Source organism: Macrosteles quadrilineatus, unplaced genomic scaffold (assembly GCF_028750875.1).
Source record: "Macrosteles quadrilineatus isolate MER2022 unplaced genomic scaffold, UCM_ALF_1.0 Scaffold_7__1_contigs__length_78375512, whole genome shotgun sequence".
NCBI lineage: Eukaryota > Metazoa > Arthropoda > Insecta > Hemiptera > Cicadellidae > Macrosteles > Macrosteles quadrilineatus.
In genome coordinates, this window is record NW_026542600.1 from 69,219,237 (window position 1) to 69,240,813 (window position 21,577).

Sequence of the window (21,577 nt, forward strand, 5' to 3'; positions counted from 1 at the left end):
CAGAATTTAACATATAATAAAAAAAAATAAATAAAAAAATTTTAAAAATTCATATTTTGGCCCATTTTTGGCAACGACCGAATACCAAAACACGGTGCTTTTAGTGATTGACAAAGTGCTACTTCAAAGTATTTTTTTTATGAGAAAAAAAAATCGTATAAGGTTGGTTTTAACTGTTTTATGTTCAGAATGTAATATATAATAAATAAAAATAAAAAAAAGTGTAAAAATTCATATTTTGGCCATTTTTTGGCGTGAACTCCCCCCTTAAACCCAACAGTTAAATAAATAATAATATGGATACATTTCCCTTTATAAAAACAGAATATTGTCTATACAAACTAAAGATATTTTATCAACAAGAATATACATAGGAAGCCTGTTTATGAGTACACAGTGTTGGGGACATTTGAGTGTCTTGATGTTAAATATAATATTTCACTCTAATTTTAGGCTATACACAATTTAAGATTTATGTTCTAAATTTTAAATATATATTTACAAGAAGACGTGCAATAGTTTGGCTGATCCATGAGTAGCAATGTTAATTCTGCACCTTGTTCCTTGTTGAAATGGAATAAAGTCACCCCTAATTATATTGCAAAAGTAGTTAACAATTTCAAACCCTCCCCGTGCTGATGCTTACGGCATGTCACCCAACTTTCTAATGAGCATAAGAAGAATTTATTGACTTATTTGAAAAATGTATTCATAATTTATCAAGAGATATCATATCAATTGTACTGTTTGGGGCCTGGAATATCTTTTAATCTACATGAATTAGTCATGCTACTAGGATTACTGACACCAGTGAAACACTTCTTGACTTGAAACTTTTCAACAAGGTGCCAGTCAATATACGACTGAGATTAACAACTTATTTTTAAAAATTATAAAGGACTGGTTACTGAGCAAATGTCTTTACTCCATAGAGAAGTATCTTGAGGACAGCATGGACTTTAGGGTGTGAAACTGGCCGCCATCGTAGTTAGTACAGTAATGTAAATATTAGTTTTTATTATGTTTATTGTATTTTAAGTATGACAAGATCTGTCCAGATAACTGGTTTTGGGTATTGCTAATGGTATTGGTTTATTCCACGGTGTAAGTAAAAAGAATGTGGACAAATATTTAATGAATGTTTCATAAATTCTGCCTCTTGATTTATGAACCATCATCTTAAAAATATAAAACATATTCAAAAATAATATATTTTTATTACAACAAATGAATCTACTCTATAATGGTAAGAACAAGATAAGAAGCCCTAATGTACCTGTACCGTGAACCAATGTGATATTAACAGTTGGACCTTGAAAACCTACTTGCAGAATATGATTGCTACATGTACAATATACCATATACCAGAAAAACCGAAAAATCAATCACAAGTATAGATGGATGCTACCTTAATATAGAACCACGCAAGGTAAATACCACAGTACACCCAAGCTCACTTTCTGACCACCACTCATTATTCTGTGAAATAAATTTTAACATGAAATATGAAACCTCAGTCTACAAAACCACTAGAAGCTACACAAAGACAAACCTTGAGCAGCTAAAAGAGCAGCTGAGCCACACAGACTGGACTTCAATCTATGAAGCCCAACAAATTGATAAAAAATACAATTCACTCTTAAAAACCATAACCTACAAAATAGATGAAGTAATGTCAAAGATACAAAGAAAAACAACGGGCCATAGAAAAAGAAAATTCAGGGATGAAAAAACACTAGCACTAAAAGAAACCATACTTAAGGTCCAACACAAATATATGGACACTGGACTTCCTGAGGATAAAGAAAACTTCTCAAAACTAAAGAAAGAATACGACACGGATGTGAGGAATAAAAAGAAACTACAAAGAATACAAGAAGCCGACAACAAAGTAAAAATGGTATGGAACACAATAAATGAAGAGAGAAATAAAATACAAGATACACCATAAGAGAACTACAAACTACTACATAACAATAAAATAGTCACTGATCCGTATCACATAAGCAACATCTTTAACAACACGTTTCTAGGACCTACGACATCACAACAAAGTCTAAATCACACAGCTGAAGACCAAACAGATCTTGACATCACTCCTCTGGACAGTTTCAATACAATTACAACCCCTGAACTCGAAAAAATTCTTTCCAAGCTCAACTCAACAAACTCTGCAGGCTTTGACGATATAACGGGAAAAATAGTAAAATATTGTACTGACGAAATAAAAGAACCACTCTTACACTTAATAAACACATCAATCCTGCAAGCAGAAGTCCCATCCAAACTCAAAGTAGCCAAGATCATTCCTAAATTTAAAGCAGGTGACAAAATGAACCCAGGTAACTAGAGGCCCATAGCAAACTTACCCACTCTCTCAAAAGCACTGGAAATCAAATTACACAATCACAATCAAATTATTGCACACCTGGAAAGAAATAACATAATCACGTCATGCCAACATGGATTCAGGAAAAAACTTAGTACCACAACAGCCATAGCAGACCTTTGTAACAAAATTGTAGAAATCTGGGAAGAAAAACAAACGACCACTGGCATATTCATCGATCTGCAGAAAGCATTTGACTCCTTAGACTGGAAAATACTTATACCAAAATTAGAAAAATACAAAATACAAAATCAAGCCTTAAAATGGATCAAAAGCTATCTTACAGACAGAACTCAATATACAGAAATAAATCATTACAGCCCCAAATCAATCAAAGTAGTAAAATCATCAAACAAACAAGTGACAAGAGGTGTACCACAGGGCTCAATACTGGGACCTTAACTATTCCTCATATACATAAACGACTTCCCAGACAAACTAGACAGCACCTAAAAATGTGTGCTCTTTGCAGAAGACACTACAATAATAACCCCAACTGTGAGAAATGGAGATAGAAAACGCATCATAAACTCAACAATAGATCAAGTAACAACCATCTGTAACCCTACAACTACCAATAAATAACAAAAAAACTTTGCATATCAACTTCACCCCCACATGCACAAAACATCCTAAAACCAACAACTCAAAACTCATAGAAGCAGACTCAACTAAATTCCTTGGCATCATAGTTGACCAACACCTCAGCTGGCATCAACACATAGACCACCTCTGCAAGAAGCTCTCGAAGTCATTGTTTGCAATAAGAAGAATAAGAAGCATAACGGATGAAGAAACAGCCCTTATGGCATATCATGCACTGTTTGCCAGTCACATTAGATACGGCATTGTGGCTTGGGGATCTTCAGCACAGAACAAATTAGACCAACTACTCGTGATCCAGAAGAAAGTCATTAAAACAATATTCCGGAAAAATTACCAAGAACACTGCAAGCCACTCTTCAAGAACCACAAGATCCTGACCATCACCAAAGGTTTGAAAATTTGTCTCTGTAAACTTCCGAATAAATTTTTGATTTATGCCCTCAAGTCTTAGAGAGGACATTTTCTCAAATGACAAAAGTAAAACTTTGTGGTCTGATGCACCAATGTCTATGACTAAACTGCTTGTATTTTTTGTCTGTAAGTTAGAAATAATATTGTCAATACACGTACTTGAGATACTGTTTACCCTAGTTGGTACAAAAACATTAGGTTTAAATCCAAAACAATCACAAATTTCCAGTAAATTATCAGTACTTACTTTATCAGTTAATAAGTCTATATATTTGTATCTGCCATTATAAAAACATTTTTTGACATTGCTTCCAATGCAATTTTGTCTAATAACATTTCAAACTTTTCTAAAAATATTTTATCTACATCAGATTATGTAAAAACATACAGGCAAATATTCAAAAAAACAATTGAACTCTCTAAAAAGAAATACAATGATCATTCTATTAAAAATTCTCTTAATAAGACCACAGCAACATGGGAGATTGTTAAGAGTGAACTTGGACAACAAAAGGAAAAATCTGAATTACCTTATCATGTTCAAAACAATTCCTTGAAACTTACACATTTGGCTAATAATTTCAACAACCATTTTCTATCTGCACATACATCAGTAGGGTGTAGTCCTAAAGCCAAAGAGGCTCTGAATTGTATAGATTCAAAGTACTACACAAATACATTTAAATTCAAACTAATTACCGAATCAGAAGTAAGGAAAATTGTATTTTATAACACAAGATCTGTCGGTTGGGATCAGATTCAATTGTTCTTACTTAAGCATGTAATAGATGAAATAAAAACTCCTCTCTGTAATCTCATAAACCAGTCCTTAATGCATAAACAAACTAAAATACTCAGAAATTTTACCTTAATTTTATTTTAAGTTTAGTTTTCTCTTTCCAGATTTAGTTCTTTGAGTTTTCTTTGAGTCTCAACAAGCTGCTGGTCATTTGACACAGATCCCTCATCCTTTCCCTCTTCTTCATATACTTGTAAAAACTCTTGAATAGGAGCTGCGCTCAATGTTTGGTTGACATACTTAACACCATTAGGAACTGAAGTTCCAGATAGAGCTGGTCTTCTTGAGTCTGGACTAAAAATTTAAAAATCGATTAAAATTATTTTAAAGACCTGCGCAAAAATCTATACTATTAAATAAAAATCTGATGGTGTATGTCTGTCTGCTTGTGTTTACTCAATCACGTAAATTCTACAGAACCAACTGGGCTTAGATTGTACAAAATAAGTTAAAAAATACCATACTGATTTACAATTTAGGACTATACCTGTTAACTGGGGAGTAGGGACTCTGTCCCATTGGCTTTTAAAGTTCTGAGGTGAGGCAAGGCAGCAATCAAATCTCACAATGTTTACAATTGCTTTGAGATCTCAATGAAACAAGCAGAACAAACTGCCAAATACATTTTATTTCACAACTAGACACAGAGGTCAACAAATTGGTAGGTTAATTTTTTCTAAGATTGTGGAAATTATTTCTAAGATATACACGTGGATTGTAACCGTTGCTGTATCAACCTAAGCTCTGTCATTAAAATCCATTATTTAGCCCCTGAGCTGTGATAAGTTTTTGCCTTTATCGACAGCTCAATGGGTTGTAACTTGAGTTATGGTCATTTTTCAATTAAAATGTAAGGAAAAATTACTTTGGAAGGTTTCAATATTAGCAGTTAATTAAAGTGTAATCAAAGCTGGCTTAGCTTGCTTTCAGGTCTCATTAAAAGATCTACGTCCTCTGGTCTCCAGCAAGGTTTTGAATTAGATTAACACAGTCAATTTTGGTAGCAGCAAACTGTAGGTTAGGGCTCAGACAGACTAGGGTACGATTTCCAGGCTCTGATCCAACATTAAAGAAGCCGAATAGCTAGTCTCAGCACCTTTACCATGCTCATATTACATTTGGTATTGAGTTATACGGAGGTAAAAGTAATCAAAATTTACAAAGTATTCTAATCCTTCAAAAAGGGCAGTAAGAATCATGTTAATATGTATTATGGAAAATCGGTCAAAAACTTTTTTCCTGAATTAAACATTCTACCTGTTTACAATTCATATATATATTGCACACTATTATGTATGTGAGGGCTTCTGAAGACAAGGTGCCACTGTTGGGTGATAATCATATAATACTAGGCATAAAAATTATCCATCCGTAACGCAACACAAACTTAAGTTTTATAACAGGAAGCCAACAGCTGTAGGTATTAAGTTTATGTAAAATATTTGATAGTCCGCAGCAAACCTGCAGACTAAGCGAATTTCCATTTACCTGGCTGGATTTCTACTAAAAATTCGCTGAAAATTGTCAGATTTATTTTCTATTTAAATAACATTAATTTTAATGAGTAGGTTTGTTGCTACAGGGAAGGTATTGAGGTGTGTTTTTGATTGAAATGTTGATAGCTTAGTATGAAATAAACAAAATTGCCAAATTTGATTCAAATATGTCTATAAACAAGCAAACTACAACAGTTTATTAATTCTCCATAAGAATAACATGGGGCATTTTAAATTTAAAGTTTTTTTATTACCTCCGTAACTGTTAGGCATATACACAACAACGCTTCAATATACCTAATTATTTCTTTTTTTAAGCTCTACAAATTGGTCTGAAAAGAAATTGTAAAATTGTATGATTTTAGAGCCGAAAATGGGAAAAACCTATTTTTACCCCATTGTTTTAGTTTTACGTAACAACACGAGTAATGGACCAATGAGAGTCAAGGATTTGAGAGAGAAAAAGTCAAATTGTAATGCTTCGAACTGTCAACTTATCAGCTGTTTAGACCCATTTAATTGTTAATGAGTAGTGCATTAGTGTTTGGTACAATGATTCATTGCATCACTATGAGTTACAATGAGGTTATAAACTAAAACTAAAACAAAAGCTCTCTTAGAAGTTATGAGTAGTGATTGTTGTTTGGTTTTAGAAAAAAACCTAAGCACAGTTTCTGCTCTCACGCAGTTTGTTAATGAGATTGCGGAGGCCTTGGACAGGTCTCAGACCACATCAGACGTTTCCTGTCTTTTAAGGCTTTTGACTGTGTGGATCACTCACTGCTGTTGCTGAAACTTAACGATTATGGGATTGGAGGAAGTTGCTTTTCTTTAATACAATATCTTACCTTTCCGAAACAAAACAAAGAACTTTAATTCTAGAAGATAACAACAAACATTATTCACCATGGGAAATTATATATCCACAGGTGTTCCCCAAGGCTCTGTATTGGGCCCACTTTTTTTGTATGGATTTAATTTTGACAATGCACCTATTCTGAATCTAAATGTTATGATATGTATGGAATGTTTTGTGCAAATAAAGTATGTCTATGTTAGTAATTAAAAACTGTCATAGATAAAGAAGTGTACGCAATTTGCGTAAATAGAAAATTTAAGGCACGTATCTTAAATTTTCTACTTGTGTCAACAACACTATCTTCATGCGATTGTTTGGCTCCTAGTTTACGTAAACTACTATTGACATCATTCTATATATTTCATGTATATATATTGTAAAGCTTTTTTGATTCTGATTCTAATTCCCACATACACCATACCACATCTATTCCATATATATATACAGAAACACCATTACTCCACCATCATCCCACTGCTACATAGATGACTTGATGTTTTTGTCACAACTGATGATGGACTCTGGAAGTCTGAAAGTATATAGTATGTAGTGGAAAGCATATGTATGGACTCATGGGCATCCATCCATATGGGTAAGAGGGGGCTCGAGCCTCCCCCCCCCTTTAAGACCCTACCAGGATGACGATACAGACTGAGAATTCAGGGAAGTTTGCGTAAATTAATTGAATCAGGAACCATACTAGAACTTTGAACTCAGACTGGGAAACCCTGTTTTTGTCTGCGGTCACAGTAGAATTACGATCGTCATCCGTGGTCACGGCAAGATCGAGAACATCTTCTGCCACCACGGAAAGATAGATAACATCTTCAGTAGTCACGGTAAAATCATGAACACACTCACTGCACACAGTCATGGCAAAATCAAGAACATAATCCAAGATCTCAGCAAAACCGTAAACATCATCCCTGGTCACAGTAAAATCAACAACTACTTCTGTGGTCACGTCCATCTTTCATGTGGATCGTCCATCTTTGTAAACGCTTTGAGGTCGTGGAAATTTGCGCTCAGTTAGGCTCGACTCGATCAAAGCTTGGTCCGACCAGACTCAAAAATATAGTAGAGTTTGAGTCTATCCAGACCCATAGACTCCTAGTATAATGTACTCTTGGGGACTAAGAATCGTTTTTCTTTTTCTGTCAGGAAATCTGGAAACATTTGTGAATTTGTCTAGGAGTTCTGCCCAAAACAACCCATGGTTTACAGATTGTGAAGCTAAACATAACAGTTAAACAATTCAAATTATGCCAGTGGCCACAGTAGTAAGTACAGTATTCAAATTTTAAAAACAAAGCAATAACATATAAATTGACAAAGCAAATTTTTATTTAAAAAGTGTAAAAGCAAATATTTTAGATCTAAATATCATAATTTTTCAAAAGTGCTCCTAGATCACTCTTTTTACAGGGGTTTATTCCGTATCCCAACACCCAGAAAAAACACCCCTATAGATAAGTCAGATGGACGCCCATGAGAACGTGTCCTCTTCCTGTTACGAAGTACAGGTGTAGCAGCTATAGTTGACTATACAAGCTTTAGAAGGAAAGATTAATTATTACATACCTCTGCAATTCTACAAATTCAGGCAATTTTGATTTATTTTCTTCTTGTTCATCTTCAGTACTGTTATCTATTTCATGTTTTAACTTTAGGACTATGCACATTTTATTTGCAGATTCAGTTTTTGCAGACTTCTTATTATAACCATGGCCATATGTTGTTTTTTCTTGAAATGTACAAGAACAATCAAATCCATGCACACCCGACACTACTTCAAATTTAGGTGGCTGCAGACAAAGTTTTTGGCTGAACTCATTTAGAACAGAAACTGCGTTTTTAGTTCCAACATATGATGTATTTTCTGGCGAATGTAGCTTTTTGTTCTCCTTTCTAGTTACAGTCTCAGCTAAAAATTGTTCAGAAACTAAGATCATGTTTTTCGCTGCATTGGACTTTGCTTCTTTCTTAGTTCGGGCCTTTCCGATTGCCTCAAACTTTTGAAATGTACATTTGACTGTAAAAGACCTTTCATGGTCCGGCCCAGTAACATCTACCTCTTTGTATAGAGGGAATGCATATCCATGCTTTTGGCATAACTCTTGCAAAAATCCGACTGGATTGTCCTTAGTCGCCATAGCTCTTGTCCTGAAACAATGTAATAGAAGGCGTAAAAATAGTAATTTTTAATGAATTTTAATTGCTTAAGCTGCCTTATCTACATCACTAGATTTGAAAGTTATGGAATTTGACTAAAGAAACTGCAATTATGAAATAACCCCGCCGCAGCAAACCTGCAGACTAAGCAAATTTCCATTTGACTGATTGGATTTACACTGAAATGTCTACTTAAAAATATCACATTTATCCCTATTTAAATAGAATCAGTTTAACACATACTTAGGTTTGCTGCAACAGGGAGGGTAAAAGTGTTTTTTTATGTAAATTGTTAATTGTTAGTAAGAAATAAAAACATTTACGCCACACTACATTATTTTGACGAACTTCCCACGCAAGGATTTAGTCAAGAAAACGGCTGTTTGCCGTCAGCTTATTCAATACTGTTCTGCAATGAGTTTTGCCGGACACCAATCAGCTGATTATACTGTATTTGCGTGGCAATGATTGGTTATAAACAAAAACATAACCTCTCTTAGAGGTTATGACTGGTGATGTTTAGTCCTTTAGTTGGTTGAAAAATATAAGGATTCGTACGAATTAAGTAGTATGGCGTAAACTATCGTACGTAACTCGTCCAAAATGTGTGTACCGGACTCGTATGGTATTCCCGTACTTGACTTTGTCTCGCACGGGAACGACCACACTCGTCCGGTAAACACTTATTTTCAGGACTAGTAACGTAACATACTATTTCCAAATTTGGGCAAAATATATTAATAAACAAGCAAACTACAACAGTTTACTTATTCTCCTTAAGAAAAACATGGGAATTTTAAATTTACCATTTTTTGGAATTTTCTCCGTAACCATTAGGCGCATTATAACGCTTCAATATACTAAATTATTTGTTTTTTTAAGCTCTACAAAATAGTTTAGAAAGAAATTGCAAAATTTGATGTTTTTTGGGTCAAAAATGGGAAAAACCCATTTTTACCCCATAAAACCCCCCATAAACCCCCATTCCCATGGTCCGATCATGCTGGTTTGCGAACTCCTTTGAATAAACGTAGGTTTACACGTTTGTACCAAATTTCATCAAAATCGGATCATTTTTGCTCGAGTTATCGCGCTAACGGACACATATATATACTGTATAAATATATGTACATATATATATATATATATATATATGAATTTGAACGGATGGTGTTTTTGGCCTCTAGGGACCTCAAAACGAAAAAAAATCGGTCCCGGGTCCAGGTCTTACCATGAGTACTACGGTAATAGCTTATTCCCTATATGGGAAATTCGCTAAAAAATAAAAAAACCTTAATATTGTGATTAGCTATGTCTAAACGCATCAAAACTTAGTGTGTCACTAGCCTGGCCATGATCTAATTAAATTAAACCATTTCTTTGCAATTATTACTTGTTTTCTCTATGTTGACATTTGCATTTGTAATTATTTTAATGAAAATCTTTTCTACTCATTTTTTTCTTTGTTGTTATTATTTACAGTCTATTAAAAAGCTCTTTCTTATTTTTCAAGATTTTTTTATTTTTATTTTATTCGACGTCACACATTAAGTTATCTAACACTAACTGGCACCTTTTAGTACCTATTTTGCACTATTTAGAACCTCCAATTAATCAATTATTTGCGTTAATCATATAACCCATAAAATGTTGACCATTTTAGCTGAAAAAATTTAAACTTTATTTAAATTTGTATAAATAATGGCATGGCTAGTTTGATCAAACTTGATCATGGCTTTTCCAGTAGGGATGGGTTTCATAGGTCTGTACTTTGACAAACTAGTTCCAGTCGGTCCAGGTCCATGAGAGTACCTAGGTACATTGACTAGTTATACTTTGTACCTATCAGTACAGGACCTGAGACAGTGACTGCCAGGGCCCGGACACGGCATTTTTGCTCCGGTAAATGCCAGTGAAATGGTCATCAATATCAAATATTCATTTCATATACAAACTGAAGTTTAATACTCACATCAAGAATGTACAAAAACCATGTCAAACTGACCTAAATGTAATTAAAGCTATAGCATGTGGTTGTAAAGGCACTCACCCAGACTTTGCTCCTGATATTTACAAGGGACTCATCAGACCTAAACTAGACTACGGCTGCTTTTTATTTGGCTCTGTATCCAAGTTAATCAATGTATTGGAAGTTATACAAAATCAGGCTATAAGAATAGCTATTGGTGCTTTTAAAACTACATCAATAAACACCTTACTGACAGAGACAGCTATAAAACCACTAAACATTAGAAGAAAGATTCTTACGGATAGGTTAACATACAAGATTATTACCTCTAAAAACCATGCAGCCTATCAAGATTTAATGAGGCTAGAAATTATATGTAGAGAAATGCCTTTTTAGCAAAAGAAACCAAAACCTCTATACTTGCAATCATTTGACACTATCTGTAAGGTAAACCCTTCTCTAGAAGATGCACATAGACACAAAAGCTACTACGAACTAAATGAACCATTTTGTATGCTAGAGACTATAAATTGTATGCCAAACTTAAATGATAGCAAAACCAGATTCAACGAATTAGTCACTAAACAAAAATTTCTTTTAAAGGTAGAAGAGTTTTATGAATAGTTTTTGCGGATTTTCCATAAGGCCTATTTCTATAAGGCCTGGATTGATCTTGGTTGTCGTTTTATATGTCACAATCTTAGGAAGAAAATTAAATTTGTTTCCACTATCGAAATTCATTACACGAGGTGGTGCTAGGCTAGGGAAGGGTCGCAGATGACCCATGCGGCCTCAGAGTAGGCTTATGTCTTTATTGGGACTACAAAGTGTTTTGATGTGTATGATTTTTTTGTACATTAGGCCTATAGGGTAGTGCTTACTTGCAGTAAAGTAATCTTTTTTATTCAGGCTCATCCGGGATTTGATCTGTACCTGTCTTTTATATTCTGGACAGTCTCGGGATTTACTCGAGTGTTCTCCTTCACAATTGACACATTTTACAGCAGTTATGCAAGGTCCTTCATGGAATGGATCCCCACAGTCCCTGCATAAACGTTGTTTCTTGCAAGGGGAATTTGCAACATGGCTATAGGAGAAGCATCTATAATTGCCTTACTGGGATCATATAATGTTGAACCTTCATCAAAATGTGGTAAAATCTAACATCTGGGAGTTTTTCAGACAGAAAGGTTATTTTCAAAAAATTAGTGTTTGTTAGTTCTTTGTTTATCATTTTTTAATTCTTTCAACCTTGGTGATTTTATGCTCACTTTCAGCCTCACATAAAAACTCTTCCTCATCTACATCAAGTGGAGCGTACACAACTCCCGTAGAGAAGAGTCTCCTGGAGGCAGTGGCGTATCCAAGGAGGGGGCCGGGGCCCCCCCCGAATTTTTTATTTTTTTTAGTTGCTCACGAGCCACGATGTAGAATGCTGAATGCTGTTTAAAATCATAGCTGTATACACCCATACACCCTGTACTGTACACACGAAGACACACGGGAGCGTTGCCACGTGCGTCCTAGAAACACAGTCAAATGAGTGCGTACACACTATACAATACACATGCAGTGCCAGTGCTTCGGCCACCGCACGTTGAGCGACGCCCCTCCCCGAGCCGTCCTTACCTACGCGGTGATAAAAATAGACTTGCCCATCGGAGCATCAATCTGACACCACAGTATTGACTAATAATCTAAGTGTTTTTTTTATCTATGGTCTAACTTATCATTTTACTTTGGACATCTAGTGTTAAGATTAAAATCTATATCAGTGACGTCCACTTCCTGGATAACCTCTTTCCTAAGTAATAATTAATATCTTTCTAATATTACATTTTTTTAATTTGATGACCTACAGTATACGATTTGTTACCATATGCTATGGTGGTAATAAATGTGTAAAAATCACTCAAATTGGGCAGTTTGAAGTCGTTTTAATGATAAATAGTTTACTTATTTAACTTAAATAACATGCTCCTTAATTAATCTTAGTTTTTCTAGACTATTAACTGTCCGATCAAAAGTATTTGTTGATATTAATGATCAGAGAAAAATGCTTATTTATGCCTATTTTAAATTACAATTTTATTTATATCTGGAAAAAGTTATTGTTTTTATCAGAAGCCTAGTTGTGAATCATCGTCCAACCAGACATACGAGAGAGGGGGGGAGCGAGATAAGCAAGCCCTGTGTTGCCAGTTAGTGCAAATCTCAAGTGAAAATTATATAATGTAGGCCTACTATAAAGTGCTGTACTAGCTAACTCATCTTAAAGTTTATTATTTTTTTACTCTGCCTTTTTTGTATTCTACAAGTATCATAAAACAAAAAGTTTTTATCCTACTATGTATGTACAAGTATACTAAGTTACATAACTAACGTGCAATATCATGGTGGAAGGAAAATACTCCACAATGGTGCAATATAGTATTGGCTTATAAGTGCCATATTCTTTATTCTATAAGCTGAGTGTAGTTTTATTAGCTTGATTTATTTTACTAAAATTACATCACGCAGATAAATAGTAGTTTGGGAATTTTTTTTTATTTCAGAGCAGTAAAAGCTAATTTTTAGTGGCAATACACCTAGATTATTCTTTACCTAGAGCCTCCAGAGGTGTTAGAAACTGCAATTTTGCACCATAAAATACAAAAATTGTTGTATTACTAAGTATTTGTATTACAAATAGTATTCCCGGACCCCCCTTCCCCCTGGGGGTATTCCATACCCCCAGACCCCCCGGATTGCCCCCCCCCCCACCAAAGCCGAATCCTGGCTCCGCCGCTGCCTGGAGGGAATGAATACAGAGAAATTGGCCAAGTCCTGATTTAATATTAAATCGTTAGCTGCCTTGAGCTTTTGCAGTAAGTTTAGACAGTTATGTTTTTGCCAGTTCTTTTAATTACCTCAATAGTATCGTTCCTTTTTAGTATTTTACCGATTTTAAAGGGACTAAGTCTTTCTTTACTTTTGTCCTCTATGATTACTTCATACGGCCCTTTGTGGGTGTCCTCATGACTGAGAAAGTTAAGAAATTGTTTTTTCTTATCATGAGATATCTGTTTGTCATTACTGTTACCAGAAGACTAGGATAAAGTTCTTTTGTGGTCACGTTTTTCCATTTCTAGGTTAGGCCTAAATTGTTCATTTTCTGTATCAATTCTGTGTTTGTCTTGGCTATTGGGGTACAGTTTCTTAACTGGGCTATGCTAATATCGATTGATACTATTGATTCGATTTATAAACTTTCATGCGATTTTTTCACCATCAGCAAGTTTGGTTGGTTAGGTTAGGTTATGATAGTTTAATTTTATAGTACATATATTCAAAAATATCGATTACTATACAATATTTTCAATTCGATAGTTTCAATCGATATTAGCATATAGCCCAGTTAAGAAACTGTACCCGGCTATTGTTGATAAAAGAATTATTGTCAATCAAAATGGAATTAACTGTCTGTATTTTTTCCAAATCAGTATCGGTGTGCATGGTGGCTAGACCTGTTCACAGGCCTAGCCGAGGGGTAATTTGTATGAAATTCTTTTAGGTTATTTATGTTTAGCCTAATTCTAAGTGAATACTTAGTCTCTAGCTAGTGTATAGATAGAGCATGCAAAGTTATATCTAACTTAGGGCCTACATAGTAATAAACTACAGTTTACCACTATTAGAAGGAAGCAACCACTTATTACGATACAGATGCACGATATCCCAAACTATAACTATAAAGTTAAAGTAATAAGTAAACAAAATTTCGAGTTGGTTATGCTCTTGAGCTATAATTTGGCGGCAAGAAGAAGTTTGAATTGTATGCACTTGCAGACGATGCTCAGCAACTTTAGTTTCTATGAAGCTTTAACATCCCTGTTGGAAGACTAACTCATATTTACTAGAAAATTAAATAGTAAAATTGATTACACCTGTACTGTTCCTGGGTGAATTGAGTAGCAAATAAACAAGTTCTCAGTTTTTTAAATCTGAAAAATCCCGTCTGTGCTTGGTTAAAATAAAAATGGTTATGCAAAATAAAAACAATTTAACTTTAAATTTAAATAAAGCTAGAAAAAGCCCTGCTATTAAAACTAGATCTTATTCTCGGAAAAAATCTGAGCACCCAAGTGCTATTTTAAACAAGAATACACCTAAGAAAGTCCTAAAACCTTTTAAGCACAGAAGATGTAAATACTTTTAATGAAATCCATTCAAAAAGTAAGGAAGATCTAAATGAACTCGAGAAAAATTACACTGAATTGAAAATCAAATCACAGGAAGCTAATGACCAAATTAAACAACTTAACAATTCTGTGCAAACGATGAATGTTAAACTCCAAAACAACGTAGTCCAGCCTGTTTGGCTTACTGATCATCCGATTAAGTAAGTACTTTGAAAAGTTAAATAGTTACATTCTTAGATCCAGTGCAAGTGTATGTATAATGAATCCGTTAATCAGCCATGCCCTCAAGTCCCTAATTAACACAGATCATCTATTCGATCCCTTAACATTGACAGAGAAAAATATAATTATACCCCATACCCGTCAATGACTCAACTGACTTCGAGAATGGAAGTGGCTCTCATTGGAGCCTTCTAATATATCACAGGTCCATGGAAAGTTTTTACTACATTTTACTCAACACGCCTCTAGTGCTGGGGAACGGGAAGCACCGAGCTCAACACGCCTCTAGTGCGGGGGACTGGATGCACTGAGCTCAACACGCCTCTAGTGCTGGGGAACGGGATGCACCGAGCTCAACACGCCTCTAGTGCGGGGGAACGGGATGCACCGAGCTCAACACGCCTCTAGTGCGGGGGAACGGGATGCACCGAGCTCAACACGCCTCTAGTGCGGGAGACGGGATGCACCGAGTTTTCTAAAGGAGGTGTGGCAATATTAGCTAAAAATAATGTAGCAGTTAAGAAAATATCACCTAAAATAATAGACACACATTGTCAGGAGAAGGTTTTTGAATGCTGTGCTGTGAAGTGCTATAATGGGTATGAGTTTGTAGGTGTGTATCGATCTCCAAGTGCCGATGTTAATTTATTCCTGGATAATCTTAGTTTTGTAGTTGATAGCGTTTCAAATTTTAGTAAAAATATTATAGTAGCAGGAGACATAAATATTGTAATCGCAAAAGATAACAATTTAAAGAACTACAGAGCATGTTAAAAAGTCACAATATGAGATACCGGTATTTAATCAACTTTCCCACAAGGGTAGCAAAAAACTGCCAATCGCCCAGACAGCACACTTTCTCCTCAGGACATCCCACGGATATTGCGACAGGATATGCAAGATATCCCATAGTGGTCCTATGGTCAACTTGGGATATCACAGGATATCCACAGGAATGCCTAATGTCCCCGCCCGGGGATGTCCTACGGATAAGCTCACACGCATATCCGTGGGACATCCGAGGTCATCCCAGGGTAGTCCTCAGGACATTCTCAGGACATATGGGACTACTATGGGATGTCCCTGGGATAAAGTGTGGTCTGGGCCTGAACATAAAAAACACAAAATAATATAGATTTAGTATGAAAAGCTTAATTATGAGTTTAGTAAATTGATTAAATAGTTAATAAACACAAATTTTGAAGAAAAAAACGAGAAAAAAGTTTTTGGCCCAGACGGGTTTTGAACCTGGTACCTTCGCCTTGTGAGCCTCTTATCTTACCTCCTGAGCTATCTGCGCTTGTTGATTATGGGTGTTTTCAAGTGGTTAAAGAGTAGCCGACAGTTGCAATGGTCGCAATACTTAAAATATTTTTGATACTACAATATAGGCTATATATGATTCTGTTAATCTATTTAGGCCCCAAGTAGTTGAATTGTTTTTCTGGTAGTTGGAGAGGATATTTGAAGTATTTGAATATAGATTATTTAATCACCATTAGATTAGCACTGTAATAATTGATTGTTATATGATTAAAATTAGTTTTTTGTTGTTTTATTAATTTAAAGTTAGAATTAAATTCACATTTCACACAACTATGATAGAACTCTAGTTTTCCTTAACTCAGTGGTAATATGTCAGTAAAGTAAAGTCAACCCTTGCTAGCCATAGTATTAACAAGATATATTTTCAATCTGGGAAACCTTAAACTTTTAAAATAAATTATAAAACCTCAACTTCTTAATGCGTGGGAATCTTATTTTTAGAAAAAAAAACTGACCAAAATTATTTGTTAAATAATGAAGACGGCCCAATTATAAATTCGGAATTACTGAAAATAATTACATCAAGAACAACACGGTAACATATCCAAAATTCAAAAGATTAATTTTTCTAATATTATTTTTTATTTTTCCAATATCCTTTAAATCATCTGTTTTAACTTTGTTTAAAATTAATTTATTAAGTAAATATTTACTTTTTGTACTAGTGTAAACACAGCCTGAAGATGGAAACCAAGTTTCAAAAAGCACTAGTGAAAAAATCAAATTATTATATTGGTATATTAAATTGGTATATTGGCCTTGTTGAACATTAAAATTTAGATATAATGTACATTTCATCAGTGGTAGTATTTTTTTTCTTCAGTTTGTTACCGGGACATTACGGGACATTACAGGATATCCAGTGGATTTTGTACATGTCCCGGGATGTCATGGGACATTCTGGGATATCCTATGGCATTCGTACATATCCCGGGACTTTACAGGATATCCTGAGGTTAACTTACAAATCCCGGGACATTACGGTATATTGTAGGATATCCTGTGGATTTCGTACTCGTCCCGGGATTTTGCGGGATATCCTGAGGATAGCGCACATATCCCGAGACATTCTCAGGACATATGGGACTACTATGGGATGTCCCTGGGATAAAGTGTGCTGTCTGGGCGGCAATAGATAATTTTTTAACAAATGTCACAAATAAGTTATATGTTTATGGTCTGATTACATTCTTATCAGACCACGATGGACAAGTATTAGAGCTTGACATTGCTGGTAGTAAATTTAAAACAAAGGAAAAAGTCAAAACTAAATCTTGCGGAAATTACAGTTTAGAGAAAATAAAGATGTTTAAATTTATGTTACAGAGTGAAAACTGGATGGATGTTTATATGGCCCCTACAGAATGCAAATACTCCATATTTATCTCTTAAATCTTAGATCTCTTAAATGCAAAAAAGAGTATTACAACAACAAAATTAAGCAATCATTTAACATTTCAAAAACTGCTTGGTCAATAATAAACAAAGAAATCCAAGAACAAAGAATAGTCAAAAAAAGATCTGGGCATTGTGTTGAAAAATGGTGAGAAGGTGATAAGCAGACCCGCAGAGGTAAGCAACTTCTTTGATACATTTGTTGCCCAGACGACCACAAAACCAACTCAACCATCTTTCTCTACTCAGGATGACAACAATAAAAATTTTTCATTTAATTCAAATTTTTATCTAAAACCCGTTACTGACACTGAAATAGTTTCAATTATCAAATCTTTTAAAAACCTGACATATCTAATAAATTCTTCATTTATCACAGGCTATTTTCCAAATCAATAAAAAACTGCTAAGATCATACCAGTTCATACAAAGAATTCAAAAAATGACGTTTCTAATTACCGACCAGTATCAGTTCTTCCCACAATTTCTAAAGTATATGAAAAAGCAGTTTGCAACAGATTGATAGAATTTTTAAGCAGACCAGAACAAATCGATAATGAACAGCATGGTTTCTGGGCTGGAAGATCAACAGTCACTGCAGCAATTAGTCTCATTGAAGACATAATAGATTCTGTTGATAAAGGCTTAAATACTGCTGGAACATTTATGGACATGTCGCAGGCCTTTGACAATGTAGATCATATGGTATTGCTAAACAAGCTTAAGATAATGGGCATTAAGGGTGTTGCACATAAATGGTTCACTTCATATTTGGAGGATCGCTATCAATTTGTAGAACTCTCTTATTTATCAAAAAACAATTGGATACAGAAGACAAAATCAGATTTACTATAACAAATGCATCTAGAGGTCCTATTTCTAGGGTTCTATTTTGGGACCTATTTTTATTTGCTACATTAAAAACCTACCAAATGTATTTATAGGTAATATTTAGGTAATAGGTAATATTTATAGGTATACCAGTACATTAAGCGTATATGCTGATGATATCAATCTTAAAACTTCGGGTAATCCAATTACTGATATTGAAAATTCTACCGAATTGGAGCTCAAAAATATCGAAAAATTCTTAACAAACAACTATTTAGACAAATTTTGTTTTCTTTCATACAAATAAGATCAAAAAAGATCAAACCCCTATGATTACAGTAAATAATAACCCAGTCAATCAAGTGACAATTTGGTTGGTAAAATTAATTCAGGCTTGTTTGTTTTGAGATCAATGGCTTATCTCTGTGATAAAGCTGTGTTAAAAATGATATACCACTCGTTTATAGAATGTCAATTTGGATACGGAATCTAAATTTATGGTGGGACAGTACAAAAGAATTTGAAAAATTTTAAATAAGGTTTTAAAACTACAAAAAGAGGTCATTAGAGTTATTGAAAAATTTGTATTTTCAAATTAACCTGTTAAAAGCGATACAGTTCCGCAGAGAACCGACGATATGTCATCGGATATTATTCTCATTCAACATGAATTTCATTTAAAATATTTTACTCTACTCGCATGTAAAGAATATTAATTCTCTGAATTGTTATTGCCCATCGTTTCTGAGACCTACGGCAATAGCTTATTTCCTATCCCTATGGGAAATTCGCTAAAACACAATTTACAGCTGTTTTATCAAAATTAGAGTGTATAAATAGATACTGTGATTTTTATAAACACTTTCAATTTGACTGCCATTTTTGGTAATTTATGTAAAATGTGGGTTTCTAACAGACGTACTTGATACATTCCAGTTGTATGTGATTGGCATCTAAGAAATATAAGGTTATTAAAGGTACGTACTTCATAATTGCCGAAATAATATACTTTAAAGTCCATAATTACATTGGAAAAGACGGTTATTTCTAAAACTATATAACAAACTAACTTGCACTCCCCTTATCTTCTTAACTATTCGAGATATTTGAAATCGGTTTGTGGCAACCTGTTTAGATATGAGGGGCTACGATAATGATGCTTAGTTTTAAAAATTTTGACCTTCGTAGTGGGAGTTGGGGGTAGCTTAAAATGTTCAATCTGGAAGTACTGTATGGTCAAGTATGGTATCATTTTACAGGTCTTGGTCTTGACAAAACTAAACAATTAACATAAAGAAAATAGAAATCGGACCATTAATAACAAAATGACAGCTAAAAATGATTAAGACAATGGCTAGCCTATTAAAAGTAATTTTGAACTGCCATTTTGTTTTAAGTCAAGACCTGTAAAATGTTACCAAACTCGACCATACTTCCTATTTGAACATTTTTAGCTACACCCCCACCCCTAAAACCCCTAAGGTCAAAATTGTAAAAAATAAGCATCATTATTGTAGCCCCTCATATCTAAAAAGGTTGCCACAAACCGATTTCAAATATATCAAATAGTTAAAAAGATAAGGGGGGTGCAAGTTCATTTTCAGCCACCCTCATGGTTATTTGGATTTGAAACGTTTTAGGGCGCCATTTTGTTATTAGTGGGCCGATTTTGGTTTTCAAGAATTGTTTAATATCTTAGGCATTTTTCAAGATACAAATTTCAAAATTGGTGTAAATGTGTATTTTAGTAGGTAAAAAGAGCTTACAAAGTTTCATTCCAATACCTCAAACCGTTTCAATATGGCGGCCATTTAAAATCTTTAATGCTAATTTTCATGAAAACTGTAAATATTAAAAAAGTTGTTTTTCAGATCAAAAAGATAGAGAATTTGAATCCAAATCAAATGAGAACTTGTTTGTTAAAACTGAATGACAAACAACTGAGTTATTAGTTTTTTTTCTACATTCGGATTCGGTTAAGCAACTAATAGGATTACCATACGGCTCTATAAAATATCAAATAATAAACAATACGGAAGTCCTATTAAATTGTGTATCCGAATGTAGAAAAAGAACTGATAACTCGGTTGTTTGTCATCCAATTTTAACAATCAAGGTCTCATTGATTTGGATTTACATTCTCTATCTTTTTGAACTGAATAAATATTTTCTGAATATTTACGGTTTTTATGAAATTTGGCATTACAGATTTTAAATGGCAGCCGTATTGAAACGGCTTGAGATATTGGACCGAAATTTTGTATGCTCTTTTTACCTACTAAAATACACATTTATACTAATTTTGAAATTTCTATCTCGAAAAATGCCCAAGATATAAAATAATTCTTAAAAATCACAAACAGGCCAACAAACAGAAATCTAGGCATTGTGGACCCATACTTACACAGAATTTTATGTTTGTCTTTGTCCAAGGAACAATTTCCAGAAAATATGTCCAGACAATTTAGAAACATATATATGATAGTATTGTTTCACTTCCTAGATAACGGTATACAAGATTACATTTGTATTAAACTATTCTACTACTTGTATTGCATTTCTATCATACAACTAATTGTTTAAATAATTGATACTAGCTATTAAGTGAAAGGAGAAATTAAATTAAGATTTGTAAAAAACAACTCCATTCTTAGTCAAAATTTTAGAATTTCTTGTCAAGTAGTAACTGAATACCTCACAGTTTAACAAATTACATTTACTTAAATAGATATTAACTTTAGAACATAATTCAAGGCCAATTCAGTCCCTCTAACTGTTTTTGTAACTCAGGCCTTACCTTACAATACATTTACCTGATATACTGTGTTCAGTACTTACCGTCTGAAAGTCAGAGCCTTCTGGTTCCAAGACGTGCAGATAACATAATACTGCTAAAAGTTGAATTGGAAGGGAAAAGTCCA

General features: G+C 34.1%; 1 protein-coding gene across 2 annotated transcripts; it reads right to left on the bottom strand.

Annotated features, from left to right (window-relative positions):
* Positions 1-69: 69 nt before the first annotated feature.
* Positions 70-21,577, bottom strand: LOC128998621 (interferon-induced, double-stranded RNA-activated protein kinase-like). Of its 2 annotated transcripts, none has more exons than XM_054424835.1 (3): positions 21,495-21,577; positions 8,142-8,723; positions 70-4,499 (listed from the first exon to the last, which is right to left on the bottom strand). In XM_054424835.1, exons 2-3 carry the CDS (start codon positions 8,711-8,713, stop codon positions 4,292-4,294), a joined length of 780 nt encoding a protein of 259 aa, XP_054280810.1. In that variant the 5' UTR covers positions 8,714-8,723; positions 21,495-21,577; the 3' UTR covers positions 70-4,291. The 2 variants fall into 2 exon arrangements, with proteins under 2 accessions (XP_054280810.1, XP_054280811.1); XM_054424836.1 differs by lacking the exon at positions 21,495-21,577 and adding an exon at positions 14,370-14,454.

What these genes read in the sequence shown, in the direction of transcription:
- LOC128998621 (XM_054424835.1), bottom strand. Translation starts at nt 8,713, where the DNA reads ATGGCGACTAAGGACAATCCAGTCGGATTTTTGCAAGAGTTATGCCAA. An exon ending in GAATTTGTAGAATTGCAGAG is followed by an intron (nt 4,500 to 8,141) that starts GTATGTAATAAT and finishes TTAAATTTTTAG; the next exon opens with TCCAGACTCAAGAAGACCAG.